The 23,574-nt window shown below is 37.0% G+C and overlaps 1 protein-coding gene across 1 annotated transcript in view; it reads right to left on the reverse strand.

Moving 5' to 3' along the window:
* The window catches only part of XIRP2 (xin actin-binding repeat containing 2), a 442,953-nt gene that overhangs the window by 161,679 nt on the left and 257,700 nt on the right, over positions 1-23,574 (reverse strand). Inside the window, exon 2 of the mRNA XM_006879480.1 lies at positions 4,378-4,531. Coding sequence (XP_006879542.1) covers positions 4,378-4,531 — 154 coding nt within the window. The remainder of the gene's footprint in view (positions 1-4,377; positions 4,532-23,574) is intronic.

Consider the following 23,574-nt stretch of genomic DNA (forward strand, 5'->3'; position numbering starts at 1 on the left):
GCAGTTTCTTATATATCACCTGTCATTTATCTGTGCTTAAAAAAGTTAATGGTTGTTCTATTATAAGTTAAATTTGAGATGAAAAAGATTCCATGAAGAAAAAAATACCTTTCTTTTAACAGTTGTGATACATAGGGTTTAGAGTTCTTTTGCAAAGCAAAAATATATGGTGCTATGTTAAAAAACAGTGAACTTTGCTGGCCTAGTGGAAGGTAGCTGTACTGCAATCCCACAGGCATGCAGTTCAAATCTATTAGCTGCTCTGTGAGAGAAAGATGGACAATCTCCTCCCATGTGATTAAATGCTTCTGAAAATCCACTGGAGGGTCAGCTATGTTTTGGTTCTGACTTGATGGTATACAAGAACAACAATGTTAAAAAAAAATAAGGATATCAATTTCACAACTAAGATGTACCTTGCTCAAATAATGATATTTTCAGTCACAGGCAACTTGATGTCACTTAACAACAACAACAATATACTGTTATTGCTAGGTGCCATTGAGTTGACCACAACTCATAGCGACCCTATGAACAGATCTGAAACTTGTCCTGTCCTGTGCCATCTTCATCATGTCTGATACACTTGAACCCATTGTTAGAAGCATTGTTATGATCCAACTTCTTAAGAGTCTTCTTTTCACTGACCTTTCTTCGAACTTTCCATGTATGATGTCTTTTTCCAAGGACTAGCCTCTTTTAACTACATTCCAAAATATATGACATGAAGTTTCAGCATCTTTGCCTCTAAGGAGCAACCTGGTTGCATTTTTTCCAAGACATGGATACATTGTTCTTCTGGAAGTTGATGGATATCCGATACTCTTTTCCAACACTACAACTCAAAGGTACTGATTCTTTTCTCTCATATTTATTCAATGTTCAACTTTCATATGCATAGGAGTAATGAAAATATCATAGCTTGAATCAGGTGCACCTTAATGACATCCGTGCTTGTTGGCACTTTGGAGAGGTGCTTGTTTCAAACAGATATCACCAATGAAAGAGGTATTTTCATTTCTTGACATCTGGTAGCAAAAGTGTTGATTGCAGATCCATGAAAGATGAAATTGTTAACATCTTCAATTTTTTTATCCATCTATCACCTACTTGTCCAGTGGTAAGATTTTTGTTTTCTTGGTAAGATGTAAGCTTTGATATTTGGCAGCAAGTTTTTCAAGTCCTCAATCCCTTTTCATTTTCTGAAAGCTAGTTTGTGTCATCTGCATAATACAGGTTGTTGATGAATTTTCCTGACATCCTGATGACACATTCTTCTTCACATCATCCAGCTTCATTGTTACTGTTGTTGATTTTAGATGTTGTCGAATATGACTCATAGCAACCCTAAAAACAACAGATCTTAATCATGCCCTATCCTGCTTTATCATCTCTCACATACTTGAGCCCAAAGCTGTAGTGACTATTTCAATCAATCTCATTAAAGGTCTTCTTCTCCTTCATTGAGCCTCCATATTTCCAAGCATTATATCCTTTTCCAAAGAATAGCTCTACCTAACAACATACACAAGGGAACTCTGGTAGCTCAGTGATAAAAAGCTGCACTGCAATTCCAAAGGCACACTGTTTGAATTCACCATCTCTTTTGTAGTAAAAGCAATCTCCTCCCATGTGATTTACTAACTCTGAAAACACATTGGAGGTTCATGGTGGCTCAGTTTTGACTTGATGGCACACAACAACAACAGCATGCTATGTGAGATGAAGCTTCATGGGTCTTGCCCCCATGGAGAACTTTGGCTGCATTTTCTCCAAGACATATTTATTTATTCTTTTTGCAGTCTATGGAGTATTCAGTACTCATATCAAACACCAAAACTCAAACCATTGACTCTTCTGTTATCCTTATTCATTGTCCAGCCTTCAGAATCAGAACAAATGATTGAAAAACACCATGGCCAGAATCAGGCACATCTTAGTCTTTAAAAAGGCATCATTTTTCTTTAGCATTTTGGAGAAGCCTTTGACAGCAGAATTTCCCAATATAACACACATTTTGATTTCTTGACTGCTTGGTACCAAGGGTGTTGTTAGTGGAGCCAAGTAAGTGCATTCACAGGAATTTAAAAATAGAGAAATGCATAAGGATGCCAGAAGAAGACTGAATGTCTTTGAACTGTGTTGGTGGTAAAGAATATAGGATAAAACATAAACTTCCAAAAAGAAAAACAAATATAAATCTATCTTGGGTAAGTATAGCCAGTGTGCTCATTAGAAGTGAAGAGTAGACTTCCTTGCCCATACTTTGGGCATGTTATCAGAAAAGGCTACCCCTTGGAGAAAGACACCATATTAGGTATATAGAGGGTATTGTAAAAGAAGGCAGCCCTCAAGATTAATTGACACAGTGAGCACACTTGTTTACACATAAAGCTTAAGCATAGCAGACTGTGGAAGGTGTAGGATGAAGTAGGGTTTCATTCTATTGTACTCTTGTCCCTTGATTTGTTGGCATGTAACAAGAACATGTTCATTCTTAGGTAGCTTAAAATTTAATATTTAAGCTTAATATTTCATGTTTTCAATATACCTTCAAGTTTACATCTGGTTTAATGTTTAAATTTAAATACTATGTTATACTGAATGATTACCCTCCATAATATCTTTTCTAAGGCCCTTGGGTTTGACAGGAGATTTGTCTCCTTTTGTGATGATTTTTAGAGATCAACTTCATGGAAACTTACTTGCTTCTCTAAAGCCTCTCTTTTCTTTTTTTGGCCTCTCCTTGTCTAATTTGTTTGCATTCAGTCAAGTGCACATGAAGTTTAATCACAGAGATACATGTAGTACATTGTTCAAGAATGATGCTAATCATATTGGGATATCAATGGGGCATGCCAAAATGAATTGCGAATGAAAAACAAAGACTGAGAGTCTAATTTACATATATTTAGAAGCTCCTACTCAATCCATCATTAACAAATCCACTTTTCTCTTTTCTTAGTCAACTTTCTTTCTGACAAAAACAAGTAAAATTTATTACCATTGAGTTAAGTCTGACTCCTAGTGACCTGATGTCAGGTTTCTGAACCTATGAATCTTTAAGAGAAAAGGCTACCCATCTATTTCTCTCAGAGTAGCTGATTCAAACAGTCATATACTTTAGTAATACATGGACATATATTACACTATACCTCCAGAGCTCATTTTTCTCTACAATAGCCCCAAAGAAAATGGGCTAAATTATTTTGTACTTACCCTGATGTCCAGTCTGTGCTGTTTTTGAACATTATTTTTCAAATTTGATGTGTACAAGATGTCAAGGGGGGACTAAAATGCAGGTTCTGATTTCAATATGTCTAAAGATCATGGTTTTCCTTTTCAAACCAGCTTCCAGTTCCTGTTCTGACTCACTTATTTATACTTTCCTTTCTCCTATTGTAAATTTTCTCCTTTCATAGATTATTCTAGGTTCCTAAGGTTGACTGTAACTTATCAGTTTATCTTTTGCAGGTAAGAAGTTGTGTTATTGGCCCAAAGGCAGATGTTTTGTTACCATCATCTGCTCTAAGGAAGAAAACTGGACAACCTTTTCCTGTGTGAATGTACTACCTCAGAAAATCCACTGTAAGGGTCAGCTGTGAGTTACCTGTAACTTTATGCCAAAGAGCTGAGTTGACCTGAAATAATTTCCTAAAATTTGTACCAACTCTTTTTTTAGAAATATCATGCACGTTATATATGTGTGTGCCATTTGGATAAAAGGGGAACCTCCAGAAAGTACCTAATCAAAAATGACAAATGATAGCTGCATTTTCCAATAAATCATTTATATTTTGCACTTCTGTCATTGTGGAAAATTACATTAACAATACAGTTTTAAACATCTGAGCTATCAACTTTTTAATGACGTTTGTAAAACATTAATCAAATTTATGAGGTTACCCCCAAAATATGACATGATCATGTCACATTTTATTCCAAATTCATTAGGCACATTTAGTTTAATTGTCTGAAAAAGAGATGCTGAAGGCATTAATATTTTTTTTCATTTTACCACTGACAGATAGTTATATTTCATCCTTTTACTACCCACAGAGAGAGACAACTATTTTCGTTTTTTCTCTAAAGAAAAAGTCAAGATGATGGGCAAATATATTGCTTCAAAAGTCTTTCCCTTGAAAATGTAATGCTATACTGGCTTATAACAAATTAAAATATTTTATTTAATCTTTAAAATCACAGAGACAGCAGCATTTAGACATACTTCAATTCCTCCTCAATTGTATTTCCTTAATTATATGCTGTCAAAAGTTTTCTTAATAATTTTAAACAAAACCTTCATTAGTTTCCATGCCTTACATTCATGTTGGATAAAGTGATTTCCAGGAAATCACACCAAAATGTTATGCTAACCTTCAAAGATATGACTGTGGCCAGTCTCAGATGGCATCTTGTCAACAGATGTTTCCCCGCCTTTCTTGTCAGAATCTTTCACAGACTCGTCAGACTGGCTCCAAGGGTGACTCTTAAATGTTGGTGAACACAAACTTCGCTCAATTTCCACTTCCTGTTGGAAGACATGAAAGGGATATGTGTTAAAAGCTATCAGTAGGGAACATATGTGGTTTTCAGTGGGTTTAGAAGGCAAGCATTAGAGAGGGAGGGAGTTTCCATCATAAGCGATGTTTTCCAATATGCTTCAGGTTAAATTTTGATAACTTTGCTGAGAATTGCAAATACAATCTGATACTTGGTTTACTTTTCCACCAGAGGTTCCACTTCTGAATTAGCTTTTCTTTCATGTAGCATTCTCCCACCTCATAAAGGGAGAAATTGGAAATCAGGGTCACAATACAGCATAATATATGTTAATAGATGCAGTTTCCTAGGTCTGAAAAATGTCGATGAGGGAATTTAAAAAAATAGCAGTATATCAACATTATATGCTTAAGACAGAAGGAAATGAGTTTTTTAATGTCGTGTTCACCCTATAATGACAATCTTAGCAATAATGGAGCTTCTGAATTGTAAACCAATTCAGCCACCATACAGTAAGTAATATTTATCAATTCATAAACATTCTGAAATGGCTGCTTTGAGGAAGTACTTTAAAATTGCCTGACAAAAAGACCCCTGAAGAAAAAGAGAGGTAGTTTCTAGTGTCAATCTGCTGTATATAGAGTTGCAATAAGTTTGAGCCAACTCAATGTCACCTAACTAAAAAATATTCTTCATTTTGTAGGTATTGTTGGCAGATGTGCCTTGAGGAGAAACTAACCTAAGCTGACACTCCAGCAAATTTTTAGAGGCAGTAAATTACAAGAGAGGCGATTTCTTATTTCTCTCTCAGGAAGCACCTACTTTCAAACTGTGTGCCTTTAGGTTAGTAGCACAATTCCTTAGCACTGAACTACTAGAACTGTTTGTATCTACCAGCTGCTCAGTGGTAGAAGGATGGGCAATCTTCTCCTGCATAATTTACTACCTCTGGAAACCCCATGGAGGATCAGCTATGAGTCAACAAACTACCAGAACTCCTTCAGTTGATTGATGAAGTAATGTTGTTGTTAAGTGCCGTTGAGTAGTAGACAACTCTTAGCGACCCTATGAATGAAAGACCTTAGCACTGTTCATAGAGTTTCTGGAGACAAGCTATTTCAGAAGTGGATGCCACTCCTGCTTGCAGGCTTGTTTTAATCAGTGAGCTCCACCAAACACTGTCCACCATGGGTTACCATTATCGCATTTGGCACAGGAGTGTCACAGTATTTAGCATCAGAGTAACCATGAGTTACCTCTGTACAGCAATGCACAGACCAGTGCTATACCACTTAGAAAAATGTTTGATAAAAACTAATTTAAACCAGGCCTGAGGGCTGCAGATTAAAATCACCCACCTTGGGCTTGATAGCGTAACTTTCCACTAGGTCAATGTAGCTCTTCTCTAATAAAATAAACCAAGCAAATCTAGGTAAATGCTTTGAACATAGAATTGTAAAAGTAAGCAAATGTCTAAAGCCATAGAGAAGAAAAAGTATATTTTCAAAAGATGAGGTCACGTGTTCGAATTATTTTCAATAGCTACTTAGAAGATTTATATTTCTGAATATGAAGCTGTAATTTCTAAGCAGCAGCCGTTCCAAGGATAGTGTGATAGCTTGCTTTTTACTTGTGCTACATTTAAATATGCTGGCATTAGAAAGTCAAGTGTAAAAAACAGCTAAAAGCTCTAAAACATTTCTTCCAGCCTCTTAGAAAATGCTTTCTAATTGCCCATTAAACATGCATAATTTATATCAGTTTAATTACCTCATCTTTAAATACTCCCAGTATTTTTGTGTACTAACTTCATTATTTAACTTGGGATAGGACTAAAACCACCAGTAGGACAAAAGGCAAAGGAAGAAGAGTATCAAGAATCCATTTTTTTCCCTACTTGAGATATTATCTCAAAAAATTATTTTCAACTCTTATGAAAACTCCAAAGGTCAATAATGTGTCATGAGGTTTCATTTTGCTAAAATGCAATATATCCCATGAGAGTGAGTTCTGTTTCCCTGCAAAGTGACATGTTTATACTTGATGGAGTGGTCATTTGTTCAGTTTTGTTTTAGTTTTATCAATTTAATCCAGCAACCAGCATTTGATAAAAATAAAATAAATGAAATAACTAAAGAGAAATAAAGATTCTTTAAAAAGTGGTGATGATTCTCTTTTTTTCCTAGAATATTTATGTTTTGATAAATTAAAGAATTATGAGTATTATCATGTATATAAATTGATGTAGTGGAGAACAAAGTATGTTTCATAGAGAAATGTGAAAATGGGACCACACTTTCAGCAAGGATGACACTGTAATTTATATTAAACTGAAATTACCAGTCTGGGATCCTCAAATATCAACAGGGTATCACAACAAGATCTAAGGAACACCAAAGAGGATCAAAATTTAAATACAACCTGTCATCAATGGGTTCAAATCCTTCTGAAGCAAGAAAGTTCCTTTGGACTCTGACTAGGGGTAAAGGAAACACATAGAGAAGTTAAGAATTCCATGGATAGGTTTGAATTGAGCTGTTGTCAGAGTTGCAATTTGTTTTATGAGCTATGCTTTTCTAAAACATTTAGTTAAATATATAGACTAAAATAAATGAGCCAAATACTAGTATAGCATAAAATGTAGTACTTGAAAATGAAGACTTAAATCGAAGAGAGCACACATGCTCATAAGAGGTGGTTATTATGTCCGTTGAGATAAGTACAACTCATAGTGATGTTATGAAAAACTGATCTGAACTCTCTTCTATTCCATGCTATCTTTATTATGACTTACATACTTGAGCCCATTGACTGTGTCAATTTTTCTCGTTGAAGGTCTTCTGCTAGGTACTCTCCACCTTTTAAAGTAGGTTGTCCCTTTCCAAAGAATAGCATCTCCAAACAACACTCACAAAGCATAAGAGAAGAATCTTTGTCTTCTTGATGTTGAGATGTAATCCATACTGAAGGTTGTTTTTGTTGACCTTCTGCAGCAAGCGTTTCAAGTCCTCCTTACTCTCACTAAGCAAGGTTGTATCATCTTGCATAATGCAAGGTTCCTATCTTGGTGCCACATTCCTCTTCATCACTCCAACTTCTTGAATTTTTTGTTTAGTGTACAGATTGAATAGGCATGGAGGAAGGATACATCCCAGACACACATCTTCCAGGATTTTAAAACATGCAGTATTTCCTTACTCTGTTCTGAAAACATATAGTCTAGATGTGTGTTTCGTGCGAGCATAAGTAAATGTTCTTGGTTCCATTCTTCTCAATGTTAACCATATTTTGTTATGACCGATCCAGTCAAATGTCTTCACATAGTAGTTTGAGCAATTTAAGTATAAGACAAATATATCAAGATTCATGACAGTAGTCAATAAAACGCAACTAGAATTTCTTCTAATATTCTCTGCTTCCATCTGATATCAGCAATAATATCCCTGGTGCCTCTTCTAAATGCCACTCGACTTTCTTGTAGTTCCTAGTCAATGTACTGTTCTAAGCTCTGATTGAACTTTTTGTAGTTCTATTTCAAAATACTGTTCTAGCCATTTTGGATGATTTGTCAGCATGTGATATTAATGATATTTTAAAAATAATTTCCATATTCTGTTGGATTACCTTATTTTGAAATAGTAACAAACATGTATCTCTTCTAGTCAATTGACCAGACAGATATTTTTCAAATTTTGTGGAACAGACTGGTCAGCTCATCCAGACTTTCTTCTGTTAGGTGAAATATGTCAAGTGATATCGCATGGACTCCTAAGTCCTTTTTATTTTTCCAACATCTTCAGTGAAGCTTGAACTTCTCCCTTCACTACCATTGGCTCTTTATCATATGTCACTTCCTGAAATATTTCATGGTTGGCTAGTTCTTTTTGGTATGGTTACTCTGTTTATTCTCTCTGCCTTCTTTTGATTCTTCCTAGATCATTTGAGATTTTTATCACAGCATCCCTCAATATTACAACTCGAGGCTTGAATTTATTTCTCTGTTCTCTCAGCCTGATAAGTCTTGGGTGTATTCTTCCCTTCTCAAGAATTAATGTGAGGTTTAATCAGACATAATCAGATTTTCATTTTAAAACTTCCTTCTGGCATTGTGGTAGGTTTCTAATATTGACATCATTGACATTTTGGAAATGATTTTGTACAATGGCTTATACTGTGCATTGTAAGATGTTAAGCAGAATTCCTAGTCTCTTCCTCCAGATGCCAGTATCACTCTCTGTTATGACAATCAAAATGTCTCCACACACTTCCAAATCTTTCATGATGAAAGAAAAGCTCTTACCCCAGTTGAGAATCACTGCTGGAAAGTGGGCTAAACTGGTGAGAAGTCACAATAAGCATGCATGGTCAATTTTAAGCATACTGTGATCCTAGACAAACAGTGATGGTGTTGGAATAGGGATGCTAAAAGGAGAGTGAACTAACTCAATCCACTTAGTATATAAAACTAGAAGAAACAGGTAATGGATTAAATCAAAGATTTCAGAAAGAGGTAGAAAACGTATTGGAGAGAAAGTGGTAGTTTTTCTTTTTCTTTTGTTGATTTCACTGATGGAATTGAGGTACAATGAGATTTTAAGCATTGTAAAACTGAATATACTTCATATGAGCATATCTGCATGTACACACAGAAACACACACACACACACACACACACACACACACACACACATTCTTCTTCAATCAATTCAGTGGTACTATTAAATGTCAAAAACCATGATGGAATTGATTTGGGACAGAATATAATCAATTGCATACCAAGATATCCAAAAGATAGTTGGATATGTAGTCTTAGAGTTTAGGCAAAAAAGTATAAATCTCTGAGTCTTCTTCCTTATAATGATAATTACTTGAAATGATGGATATTGATGAATTGGTGTGGGGAAACATTACATATTTTATGATGAATAGCAGGCAGAAAACAAAGCCTTAGGAAATGCCAACTGAATATTAAGGCCAAAGAGAATGAGGAGATGTGATGACCAAAAAAACAAACAAACAAACAAAAAGCTCTTATAATTGAACTCTTTTGAGGTTACAAATTTTTAAGAGGAATTTAAAGTATCTTTAAAATTCAGCAACACAAGTATAAACTGTGTATTCACCTTGTTTTGGTGGAGGTAGAAATATTGGAAGGCAGATTGAAATAGATGAAATGATTACCAGGAGAGTGTGAATACAGACAATTCTTCTAAAAGTTTTTCAGCAGAACAGAGGTAAGATATTGCAATACTGAGAGGTGTGCATTCTCATTTCAATTTTTTTTTAAAAAAAAACAACCCTTGTTTTAAGGAGGAGACTTGTTTCACAGTATCTACTTCACTATATTTATCTGTATTGAGGCTAAAGTTCATCCATGCTATCAAAAATATGGGAAGATGCCCATTTTTTCCTGAAAATTTGCTCATAGATTTGGATTGCTGACCTCTGAGTCACCTGCCCAGCATATTCACCATGTCAACAGAGCTCCTTTCCCATATGATTAAAAAAAAAAATCTAAACCTCACCTTCACTGAGTTACTTTCTCATAGCTACCCTCCATCAGATTTCCAAGGCTATAAACCTTAATGGGATGAGGCTGTCTATCTTTCCCTCATAAAGTTGCTGGTGAGTTTGAACCACCAGAGAAATACAACCTTTGGTTAGCATTACCACATAGTATATAGACTACATCTCATGTGATATAAGCCCTAAGTTCTACGAAAAACCCACAAACAAGGGTTTTATAACTACTTTTTCTTTTTTGAAGAAAATCTGAAATACTGAACTTTTCAAATATGTTCTCTAAATGGTTCTGCTTGTATTCCATGCAATTCTATGACACTTGGACAGGTTTTTAAGTCCTTGGGTGAAATGAATACAGCCTTTTCTCGTCACTAGCTGACAGACTAACACAAATGAAGGCACAATGTCCCATAGAAGTCCCTGAATTTAAGAGCTAAAGCAAAAAAAATCTATAAATAAAAAATTAACATTGACCTTCCAGGTTATTCTTTTTATGTGCTGTTTTATATCACTTTTTATTCCCCCTCCACTTAATTGTAGATGAAAGGTCCTTCATCTTGACTTCAATTGCATAACGACATAATGACTTCCCAATATTTCACATCATGAAATTTCCCTGACACATCGCCCCTAATGCTGAGAAGAGCACTAAACTTCTCCCCAGTCTGCATTCTTCAGAATTACTGAAATGAACAGTAAGGTCCTCGAGAACAGAGACCATGTCTTCTCTAAATTTTGTTTTCCCTTCTTAGTGTCTTATACCTGGTTAGGGTTAGAGAAGGCAGGCACTGAAAAATACTCTTTGAATAAGAATCCTTGATATTTTTCTAGCCTAAAATGAAGCACAAGTTGATATTTTCTATTATTTATTCAAAAGGGTTGAGGCTCCTGGTAACCATGTGGCTGCCATTTTCAATAGTCTTAGCCATAGAGACCTTGGCTTTCCTCACAGGCAGAATCAAAGCTTAAAAAGCTCACTGCTGGTGAGTAGGAACTGATGTATAGTTGCCCTTCCAGTGGGATTCCAGGAGGCTGTAAATCCTATGGGAGACTATTGTCTGTCTTAGTCCTATGGAGCCACTGATGGATTCAAACCACCAGAAGTGCTGCCTTTGGGTTAACAACACAATTCCCTCTATTCTATGCCAACAGAGGTTCCTCAGACAAAAACAGGTCCCTGTAAATAACACTATCTGATGGTTGTGCTCATCCAGAGAGGACTAACACTTAACACTGTGGGAGATTAGACCTGTGGGAGATAAGATTGGCTCAGGATAGGACAGGGTTCAGAGCTAAAGTACACAGGGTTGCTGTAAGTCACAGGCGACTCGATGGCACGTGACAACAGCAATAACAAATCACTTGGTGGATTACGCATCTTTCTCCTGTGGAGCAGCTGGTGCATTGACACTATTCTGTCCCAAATCAATCCCATCATGGCTGTCACACAGCCTTGACTTCCGTGAGGTGAGGGCAGTACTGCATTTAGCAATGGAGACTGAGCAAAGGTCTACAGCCTTTCCAAAACTTGTCTGTGCTTTGAAAAATGAGCCTATTTATCCTCCCTTCTCCTAAAAGGTGCAACTGAGTACAAATCTGTTCATATTCACCGTTTGTGTGCAAACCCCAGTTGGGTACCATTAGACAGTTGTTGTTGTTGTTATGTCCCATCAAGTTGCTTGTGACTCATAGAGACCCTACGTACAACAGCCCTAATCGCTGCTCTATCATGTGCCAATCGCACTGCCTCTGACACACCCATCCCAATTACCCTAGTCACTGAATCAAGCCACCTCATAGAGGGTCTTCCCCTCTTGCGCTGTCCCTTTACCCTCCCAAGAATGATGTCTCTCTCCAAAGACCTGTCTTACCTTACAACATGTCCAAAGTATGTCAGACGAAGCCCCAGAATCCTTGCCTCCAAGGAACAGCCTGGTTTAACCCTCTCTAGGATGAATCTGTTTGTTTTTTTGGCAGTCCACGGTACATTCAATACTCTTCTCCAGCACCACAGCTCAAAGGTGTCAATTCTCCTTCTATCCTCCCTAGTCATTGTCCAACTCTCTGATGCATAACAAGTGATTGCAAAGACCATAGCCTGTATCAGATGCACCTTAGTCTCCAGAGTAACACCATTGCTCTTCAGTAACCTGGAGAGGTCACTAACAGCAGACTTTCCCATCGCAATACGTTTTTTTATTTCCTGGCTACTGCTGCCAAGAGTGTTGACCGTGGAGCCAAGCAAACTAAAGTGTTAACAATCTCAGTCTCTTCACCATCAATCCTGATGCTGTCATTTGGTCCAGTGGTAAGAATCTTCCTGATTTTCCATCACGTGCCTCTGAGTTTATTACAGTGTGGTGGCTTGTGTGATGGTGTTGTAGTGGCTGCTCTAATGCTAGAGCTTCTGACACTAAGACATCAAACTCTATCAAGGTCACTCATGTTGCACAAACATCAATGGGACTGAGTGAAGACTGAGACAGAAGAAAGACCTGATGGTCTATATGTAAAGCATAGCCAAAGAAAACTACATGAGTTACAACAGGGGTTTATCTAATACAGTGCCCCCTGCCCATGTTGGAAGGCATCAAAATACGTAGTGGTTGCAACAATGGACTTGAGCATGCAAACATCGATGGCAATTGTTCAGGATGAGACGTTTTGTTTGGTCATATCGGGGTCACCATGAGTCAGAGGCTCTTGAGTGCCTCTATTTTATGGGTGGAGAGATTCACCTTGGAAAAGTTAACGGTCTAGCCCTGGTTTACACACTTGGCTTTTGTTGGGTCCAAACTGGAAATCTGTATGCTCAGCTTTTAAAGGAAATCATATGTATGGGGTGTACACCATAATGTACAGTTCTCTGAATAGAGTCTCGTAGGTGTGTATCTTCATTTTCTTTAGATTAACTGATCTCATTTAGAAGCTGAGCATGTATGTGGTTATTTTACTATTTGTTACTGACCTAACAGGATGAGTGCTGTGAAATTGAAAGAACTATGCTTTTAAATTCACTGAGCGAAAAATAGAACATGTTTCTCTTTGAGTTTCCAGCACAGAGCACATCATTATGCCCCTGTGCTTCTCCCCTCCTTGGAGGCCATGTTCATTTGACTTGCTGTGTGCCTCAAGAAGCCGGTGGCATTTTGTGTGCACAGAGTACTGAGCACAATTCCCTACGAGAGGCAGATTTGCACTGCTACAAACCTCCATTTTCATGCTGGCATTGCATTTAGGCAGTTAATTTTCCATATAAAGTAGAAAATACAGCCTTCCTTGATTTCCCAGTCAAGAATAAATTTCTATATCTTGCCCTAGTCACTTTCATTTTCTTAAATAGGACCCTAAAGTATTTTATGATTATCTTTATTAGTTGGAGACTCTATCCAGTCTTAAAAGAATTCTAATGAAAAGAAAACTTCTATTAAAATATTTTAACTAGTTTCAATTGACCATATTACTTGCAATGGAAAAATCCCTAATGGCTAAACCTTTTAAAGCTAATCTGCATCAACACATTTTCAAACTGATGTGCCTTTTGAGATTAGGTGTTAGCATGCAAACTGTTTCTCTTTTGTTGTTGTTGTTACATTTATTTTAAAGTTTAATTTTCTTTTAACTTCTTGGAAATAAGCTAATAAATACAGTGACATTCACCACAGCTTCAGGAAAGAACAAAAAAGGCTAAAATAAGTTAAATTTCAATTTAAAAACTGTTGTTGTGTACTGTCAAGTAAGAAACCTCTAGCAGGTCTTCAGAGGCAGTAAATCACTCGATAATTGTGAATACCATAGCCTGTATCAGGTACACATTAGTTTCCAGACAGATATGGTTGCTCTTCAGTATTCTAGAGAGGTCCCTGACAGCAGATTTCCCAGTGCAATTCAGCTTTTGATTTCCTGACAATTACTTGCTATGCATCTGAGATCAGGGCAACAACTAAGTATGACAGAAGAAAGTTTGTTGCCTTTGAGCTATGGTGCTGGAGAAGAGTGTTGAATATACCACGGACTACCGGGAGAGCAAAAAGTTCTGTCCTGGAGAGGGTGAAACCAAGATACAATACTCAATGGAGGCAAGTATTTTGAAACTCTGTCTCACATACTTTGGGCATGTGGCCAGGGGGGAGCAGCCCCTCGAGAAGGACAAAAAGCTTGGAAGACTGGAGAGATCGCACAGGAGAGGAAGACCCAGGATGACATGAATTGACTCAGTGACCACAGAAATGGGATTAGATTTGTGGGAGATGATGAGATTGGCTCAGGATAGGGCAGGGCTCAGAGCTAATGTACACAGGGTTGCTATGAGTCACAGATGAGTCGGTGGCATATAACAACAACAACAACAAATCACTTGGTAGATTACCCATCTTTCTCCTGTGAAGCAGCTGGTGCATTCAAATTACATGCTTTTTGGTTGGTAGGGCCACTCCTTACTACTATGTCACCAGAGGTCCTTATACGAAAACTAGCATATTAAATATACCAAATCTGTGTATTTAGGTAGGTTATTATCTAACAATGTCCAGGTACAACAATTATATTTACTTCAGAAACAGTAAGTTGTTGACCAAGAGAACATTCCATGTAATTGGGTTGGTGTCATTAAAAGTGACGAGCTTTACAAACAAAATCTAAAACTCACTCTTTGGAGTTGGTTCCAACTCTTAACAACCCTCAGTTGGCTTTCAGAGGCTGCAAATCACAAGAGATTGTACATTTCTTTCCTATGGAGCCACTCATGTGTTTGAACCATGCTATCTCTCAACCTTTGAGTTAGCAGCCTGGCCTACTAAGGACTGGGCCACCAGAGCACCCTGACTGCCAGCTAGTCATGAGAAAAACAAAGATAAAAAGATGCCAGACTTCTTGCTGTTGAGTAGTAGTTGGCTCATATCGATCTGGAGTGGTTTGGGCTAGAATTGCTCCATGGAGTTTTCGTGGGTGTAATCTTTATAGACATAAACAACCAGCTCTTTCCTCTTTGATGCTGCAGTATGGGTTCAAACTGCCAACCTGGAGGTTAGTAATTGAGCAGAAACTGTTGGCACTACTGAGGGGCCTATTATACACAGCTTCAACAGTCACCAGTGGAATGCTAGGCAGGAAATTGGTATTTCCAAACTAAAATAGATACTTTTTGAGAGAAAAATTCTTCCTCGCAAACATATATTTGATTTCTGAATGGGAACTTTTTTATGTACACTAATTCAAATATTCAGGCAAATTAGGAACTATATCAAACAAAATAAGAAAAAACAAATAAAAAACAATGCAAAATAACCCATACTCCTTCCCATCAACCAGTCGCAACTACAGTGGGTCCTATTGTGTTGCCCAAGTGGCCCTGTGATTAATTGCTTGGGTGCTAATAACAAGTTGGCATTTTGAACCTACCAGATGCTCTGTGAGAGCAAGATGTGACAGGCTTCTCAGTAAAGATTTATACCCTCGGAATCCCTACGTGATGATTCTATTCTGTCCTACACAAGATCACTATGCATTATATACCTTAGGAACAGCAAATTACTTTGGTAGACAGTGAAACACCTTCAGGATATTGATTTAAGGGATATAACACTCAAAGCACAGAGGAGCATATGGCAAAGGAAGCTTGTTCAAGACCTGCCTTCCTTGGGGACTGTTGTCTGCTAGAAATAACAACGTGGTGCTCTAAGAAGCCAGATATGGGCCACTAGAGAAGGAGTTCTTTGAATAGCACTGAGGAGTTCCAAAAAAAGAACTTTATCTTCAAGAAAGATTTCCCCAAGTGAGCCACTTTTTCTGCATTATTGAACAACCCATGGTCAAAAAAAAATCCATGGTCAACTCCACTTGGACTGAGGTAGATTCTTTCAAAAGCTCAGTGAACTGTAGAAAGTGTACCAGCTCTCTGTGATTTCTCATCACACAGAAACTCATTTTATATTTCCCCATGAACAACACAAAAAGCTGTTTTAAATATAGTAACACAGAAGGAGAGCCTTTCAGTGGCTTATGCATATAACATCTTTACGATGCTGAAAGGGAAAAAGAGTGCTCTTATAAGCCAATTAAATCAGCACTTTGCATGCGTGACAGAGTGATGTTTAACATTTGCAGCAATGAGGGAGAGATGCAGAAACAAAATCATCCTATAAATAAACTGCTGAACTTTAGCATGTGCCATATTAAAGAATTTTCAATCTTCTTAACTCTGAAATTGTGTGCTGTGAATTGTAATTATGTCCTTACCCTTTGGAACAATGGTGGCCATTATAGGCACAATCCATGTATTTGTTCATCAAACGTTACTGAGCATCTATCAAATGCTAGAAACTTTGTCAGATGTTGAAAATTGACCAAGATGAACAATCACACTTTGTCCTTTATAAACTCACAGTGTAGCAGAAGCATCTCCAAATTTGTGCAGTAGTTTTCAGAAGCTGTTGAGCCTCGAGACTGTTTTGTATTCAAGTATTTAACTTTATTAATAATGATTTACATATACATTCTTAGTTCTATTTCATGGTTATCCCTATTCTAATTGATGTTTATCTACTTGCCTTTTAAAGCACTATCTTAATTGACAAAGGAGTGTAGTACTCAATTACTATTGCAGAAATCTATGTGCTTGCTTAAGGGACTGCATCACTCCAATGACTGTGTTTGTTAAGTAATGTCGAGTCCACTTAAATTTCTACAGACATACTGAACAACATATCACACCTTGCCCTATCTTGTGTCATCCTCACAATCTTTAAAAATTCATTGTCACAGTCATTCTATCAACCCACCCATCTTGTTGAGGGTCTTTCCCTCTTTCATTAACCTTCTAGGTTCCCAAGCATACTGTGTTTTTCCAAGGACTAATGCCTCCCAACACATTCCCAAAATATGTGAGATGAAGTCTCCTCATTCTTTCCTCGAGGGCGCTCCCTCCTTGCACATCCTCCGAGGCCGAATTTTTTGTCCTTTTTGCCAGTCCAACGACCGTCCCTTTAATATGTCAGGAGAGCACTCAATCTCTAACAGCTGCAGCAATCATCTGGTCAGTAATCAAAATAAAATGAGTTTATTTAGGATCACAATGGCTGCCTTTAAAATGTCACATTTTTTAAATGGAAGAGCAGTAGAGAACTAGACTAAAGAAGGTGAAAAGCACATGAAAAACTATGAAAACTGTTTCTTCTAAATATTGTTTCTTTCTATGCACATAAAGAGAGGCTAATCTACTCAACCCAGTTCAAATATTAATTAAATACAAAGGAATCACACCTGCTTCCTGAGTTCTCAAATCTAGATGAAGTGGAGCAAGCAGGGTTGGGTTTTTTTTTTCCTTTCAAATCCATAAACTTAATTGCATCTGCCACCCTTACTCCTTTCCTATAGGCAAAGGGATTAAATCTTTGTGTTTGAAGTGAATTCTCTCACTTGTGTTTAAATTCCTATTCCATTTCTTTGCAGTGCTTTTCACCTTTGGCTTTGCTAGGGTCTGACACTACACTAATGATATTTGAAGCCCTCAGTGTGGACATTAGGCTTTTATACTTTTGAAATTCTCACTCACTCTTTTACTGCTGTTGAGTTGGAACTGAGACGTATATAGCTGACCTTCCACTGGGTTTCTGAGGCTATAGATCATAAGAGAGATTGTCTATCTTTCTCCTGTGGAGCTGCTAGGGAATTCCAGTCTCCAGGGACACACAGCTTTTTGACTTGGCACAATCCTTGCGGACTATGCCATGAGACCTTTTGATTCTGATCTGCAGTGAGAGTAAAAAAACTGGTCCCTCGTTCTCTTTGATACTTTGCTGTTGCTGTTAGGTGCTGTCAAGCCTTGTGCCACTCAGAGCGACCCTGTGAGCAATAGAGTTGCCCTATCCTATGCCATCTTCATCATCCTTAACACATCCTGAGTTCATTTTGGCTCTCACATTGTCACTCAGTCTTGCTGCGGACCTTCCTCTCCTTTGCTGGCCCTCTGCCTTTCCAAGCATGATATTACTCTCCAAAGAAGAGCCTCTCCTAACAATATGTCCACAGTGCATGAGACAAAGCATTGGCATACTTACTTTCAAGAATACTCTGGTTGCATTTCTCAAGACATATCATTTTGTTCTTTTGGCAGCTCATGGGGTAGTCAATTCTATTCCCCAACACCATAACACATACTGAGGGGTTAAACTTACCAATGCAGGAGCTACCTGTTTTGTTTTGTTTTTGTTTTAAAGTAATCCTTTAAGGAATATAATCTGGGCAAAAGGAACTTTATTCCTTTGGATGTGCTAAATCTTAATTTTCCCATTGAAACTGCCTTGTAATATGAATGTGTTTAGGGAAATAGAAAAGGTATGCAAAGAAGAAAATAAACAGCAAAAACATTTTAGAGTCCACCTAACATATTTTACTGCTTCTGTAGTGAGAAACTTCTTAAATAAAACCTTTGAGGATGTACAGGTCAGGACACTCAACAATGAGTTCCTCTCCCCTTACTTCTTGACCAAGGGAAGTATTATGTAGTTCATTCTGTCAGCCACACTTTCCTGCTGGTCAGAGATGTGTAACACTCAAAGGCATTGATTCTTCTTCTATCATCATTACTCATTGTTCAGCTCTCAGATGAATAGCATGTGATTGGAAATACCGTGGCTTGATATAGGCACACTTTTGTATTTAAGATGGTATCATTGCTCTTTAGGACTTTGGAGAGGTCCCTGACAGCAGGCTTTCCCAATGCAATATGTACCTCAATCTCCTGACTACTAGGACCAAAGGGGTTATTGGTGGAGCTAAGTAAAATGAAATTGTTTGACACCTTAGCCCACAGTTATGCACTTTTTAAAAAAACTTATTAAAAAAATACCTATAGTGTGCACAAAAAGAAAATAGGTGACTTTTTTTCAATATTGGGAAGCAACTATACCACAAAAGATTGTTTTGTGGAATATACTTAATTTGCTATGTCTGACCAGAAATCCAAAGGCCAAGACTTAGTGAAGATAATCTTTAGCACATAGATTTTCATACCCTCAAAAAAACTTAAACTCTCTACCACTGAGTTGATTCCAATTCATAAAATACCTACTCTAGGTTGAAGCAGTAAATCTTAAGTGGAAGAGGAAGGATATCCATTGTTCTATCATTAAGCGTCTAGTGAATTCACACTACGTGAGACACATGATCTTTTGGTCTGCATCACAACACTATGTGGACTGTGGCCACTGGACTTCCCTTTCTATTCTTTAGAGGTGTGAATAAATTCTGACTGGCAAGCATCTCGAGTAATTTATAGTTCATTGGAAACGAACTAGATTTATAAATAACAAAGTAACCATATCCTTACATTTACTTGTTAAATTGCTTATTATATTTTAGCTTCTTAGATGGTTCATTCAGTAATTGGTTATAATATACTTGTTCTTTCATCAGTAAGTTAAGAAAACCAAATTCAGTGATTTTAGATTTCTCTAAGAGCTAATATTTTAACCTTCTGAAAATTGAATTTTTAAATAATTTTAACTTCTAAGTTTCTGTTCCTAAAGACAGTTCCAGGATACAAATATGGTTGTTGCTGTTATGTGCCGTCATATTAGTTCAACTAATAGTGATCTACATTCAACAGAATGAAAGACTGCTAGTTCTGCATCCTTATATGTGTTGCTAAATTTAAACCAACTATAAAAGATCCTTGTATCAACTTATTTCCTTGATTGCCTTCTTCTTTTTATATAGCCCTCTATATTACCATGGTACTATATACCATGATGTCTTTTACCGGGAACTAATCCTTCCTGATAACATGTCTAAAAGTGGGGAAAAAATAACTATTTTTGTTCTTCAAGAGTGTTCTGGCTACACATTTGGAAAGACAGATTTGTTCATTACTCTGGAAGTCCATGGCATGTTTGCTATTTCCGTCAACATGAGTTCAAATGTATCATCAATTCTTCTTTTGTCTTCCTTACTCACTGGCTAGCTTTTGAACATACATTCAAAGAATGAGATTGAAAATATCCTAGCCCAAGCACATCATTGTCCTCAAAGTGATATATTTGCTTTTTAAGTCTTTAAAGGAGTCTTTGCAGAAGATTTGTCCTGAGCAATATTTTGTTTGATTTATTGACTGTCCTTCCATGGATATTTATTTTGCAACCAAGTGAAAAGAACTTGTTGACATTTTCAATCTATTCTGTTTGTTATAATGATAATTAGTCTAGTAGTGAGAATTTTGGCGATTTTTTAATATTGAGGTGTAATCCATATTGAAGGGAGCTCTGGAGGTCTAGACCACAAGTTGCACTGTTAACCCAAACAATGGTTCTCTAGTGGTTCAAATCAACCAGCAGCTTTGCCAGAGAAAGATGGGTAATCTTCCTTGTAAGAAAACCTGAGAAACCCAATGAAGATACAACTGTGTGTTGAACTCAACAACAATGAGAGAGAGAGGATCCAATCTGAGACTAGTCTTTGCTCTTCATTAGCATTTTAAGTCTTATTTACATTAGTCATAAAAAGATGTTTCATTTGCTGTTGCAAGTTTCTAATGAGTCTTCCTGCAGTTTTGATGCTCTCGTCATACAGTCTAGCTTCTCAGATCATTCAGCATACAGACTAAGCAAAGGAAAGTGTACTCCTACCTTTCTTGATTTTAAGCCATAAGGCATCCTTTTCCTCTGTTAGATTCACTGCTGCTTGATTTACGCACAAGTTTCACATGAGCACAAGTGTTTTGGAATTGTTATCCTTTGAAATGTCCGTAACTTGTTATGAGCTACAAATTTATATCTGGTATTAAGAATAAATAACAAAAACATGATCTTTCAAGACATCTCTATTCTCTTCCTCCTCTTCAAGCAACTCAAAGAATTAATTCTTGACATTGTCTCCATTTCATTCTCTCACATTTCTCCTCAGGAAGTCACAAATTAGCATTCACTGATTGACAGGTTATTAATCTGAGCAACATATCAAACTCATCAATGACTTCTTTGCTGCCTAAATCAATGAACATATCTTAGTCTTTAACTCACTTAACATTTTAAGTCTCTTTTACCCTATGCAATTGTTCCCTTCCTGGGCTTCCATAACTCTGTATTTCCTAATTTTTCTCCTCATCTTTGGTTAGCCTGTGGTTGATTTTTTTTTTTTTTTGTTCAATTGGAATTTCTTTCCTCTCTGTCTCTCTCACTACACATATTTTCACATAATCACATCACTATATGTTCTATCTGTATATTTATAAGTGCTAAAATTATATCTCATACCCAGACTCTGTTTTCTAAATTTCAGGTGTGCATGGAGTAGACTATGAAACAAGTTTTTTTCTGTTTCCTCAGAATATTTTATAGAATACCAAAGTTAAGAAGAAAGAGAAATAAAGTTCTTACACTATTAATGCCAGCTTGTAATGGATATTTAAATCTGTCTACCGAACTTTTAGCTCATGACACATTTAAAGGGGGGGGAGGGAGAAATCAAGAATTGAATGGGATTGTGTGTTCAACTTTTTCAGGAAATGCCAGACTGTCTTCCAGAGTGGTTGCACCATTTTACAATCCCATCAACAGTGTATGAGAGTTCCCATCTCTCTACATTCTCTCCAACATTTATTGCTTGCTTCCCTACTAAATTTTGTCACCACTACTGGAGTTAGATGGTATCTCATTGTGGTTTTGCATCTCTTTTATTACCAGTGATTTTGAGCATTTCTTCATCTGTCTGTTGGCCACCTGAATATCTTCGTCTGTGAAAAGACTTTCCATTTTTAGAATTGGGTTATCAGTCTTTTTATTCTGAAGATCCAGGAGTATTCTGTAAACTTTCGTTATGAGGCCTTTGTCTGAGATGGTATTGCCAAATGTGTGTTCACAGTTGGAAGGCTTCATTTTCAACCTGTTGGAAAAGTTTATGATGAGCAGAGATTTAATCTTTAGGAAGTTTCACTCATCAATTTTATGCTCTTCAGATGGCTGTGTTTGGCAGTTTCTTTACACCATAGACTAGGCCTTCTAAGTTTGATTGATCTTGTATCCTGCAATTCTACTAAATTGGTCCACTAGCTAGGAATACACCCTAAGGAAATTAAAACTGAGACACAAACAGAGATTTGTACACTAATGGTCATAGTAGCATTATTCACCATAGCAAGAACATGGAAACAGGCCAAATGTCCAACCACAATTGAATGGATTGGAAAATTATGGTAAATACTATGGAGCACTCAGGAGCAATGATTTTGAAAAACACTACTTAACTTGTAAGAGGCCAGAGAGCATTATGCTGAGTGAACTAACTCAGTCTTATTAGGACAAATACTGCATAAAACCGTTATTGTAAAAAAACAGGAGAACTAGTAAAATATACATGGAAACAAGTGGGGAGGGTTAAGGATAGGTAGGAGCAAAACAACAGGGTTACACAGTTTGGTGGGTGGAAGAAGTGGGGGAAGAAAATGGGAAGGATTTGGGCAAAAAAATAGGGTAAGGATGAGCAAGGTCCAAAGGTAATTAATTTATAAAACACAATGCATGATAATGACTGTAAGAAACACAAAGTGAATGAAGAAAAGTGTGAAACACAATGTAAACCAACTTTGTAAACAAGACATTAAAATAAACAGTAACAGCAGAAAGTGGAAGAAAGGAAATTTTCAGAGAAAGTTGTCAGTGTACTGTGCATTATAAAACCACTCAAATGAAGAGTAATGTGGAGATTATCTTTCTGCATTAAGCTATTTGAGGAAATCTACAATTTGTTTTCAGTAGGATCCTCAAAACATAGATAATAAAAATATTCACAACTGGAAAAGTAAGCATTATCATGATTGATTGATGGATTGTTGTTGTGTATCATTGACTCAGAACCTCCGGTTGGTTTTCAGAGGCCATTAATTGCACGGGAGGAGATTGCCCATCCTTTTCCTGTGGAGCAGCTGTTGGATTTGAACCACATGCCTTCAAGTTTACAGCACAGCTTCTTGCCACTAGGTCCCTGGTGTTACCTTCATGATGGATGGATAAAATACTGAAGTTGTTAGGGATTTAGTTTTACTTGGATTCAAACTCATACCTGTGGGAATTCCTCCCAGAAATCAAATTACTTCCTGCATCAGGCAAATCTGATGACAAGGACCTCTTTAAAGAGCAAGATGTGCATTAAAAGGAAGGTGAGGATGAGGGTTTTATTCCAGTGAAGGCAAGAAACATTGTGCTTGAATGATCTTGAAACAGGCTGTGTATCAAAGGGCTTTTCTGCAGTGAATTACTTCAAGGTAAAAAAGAAAAGCTAAAAACATACAGCCAGATATAGAAACTGTATGTATGCATATGTTTGTGCATGACAGGACATGGAGTTACAAGAGGGTAGTCAGAGCTGTTTTGCTCAATAGTCAAGAATTAAATATCCCAGGAACAGACAAAAGTAACTATATTTCATAGTAAGATATATTCAGTCTGAAGTCATCAGTAACCCAACTTTCTTTTCAGGCAGAGAAATAAAACATTGTCAAAACCAGAGGGCAACACCATTCAAGAGGCAGAAGAGAACCAATACCCAAAGAAGAAG

Source organism: Elephantulus edwardii, unplaced genomic scaffold (assembly GCF_000299155.1).
Source record: "Elephantulus edwardii isolate Elephantulus edwardi_28Jun2011 unplaced genomic scaffold, EleEdw1.0 scaffold00003, whole genome shotgun sequence".
NCBI lineage: Eukaryota > Metazoa > Chordata > Mammalia > Macroscelidea > Macroscelididae > Elephantulus > Elephantulus edwardii.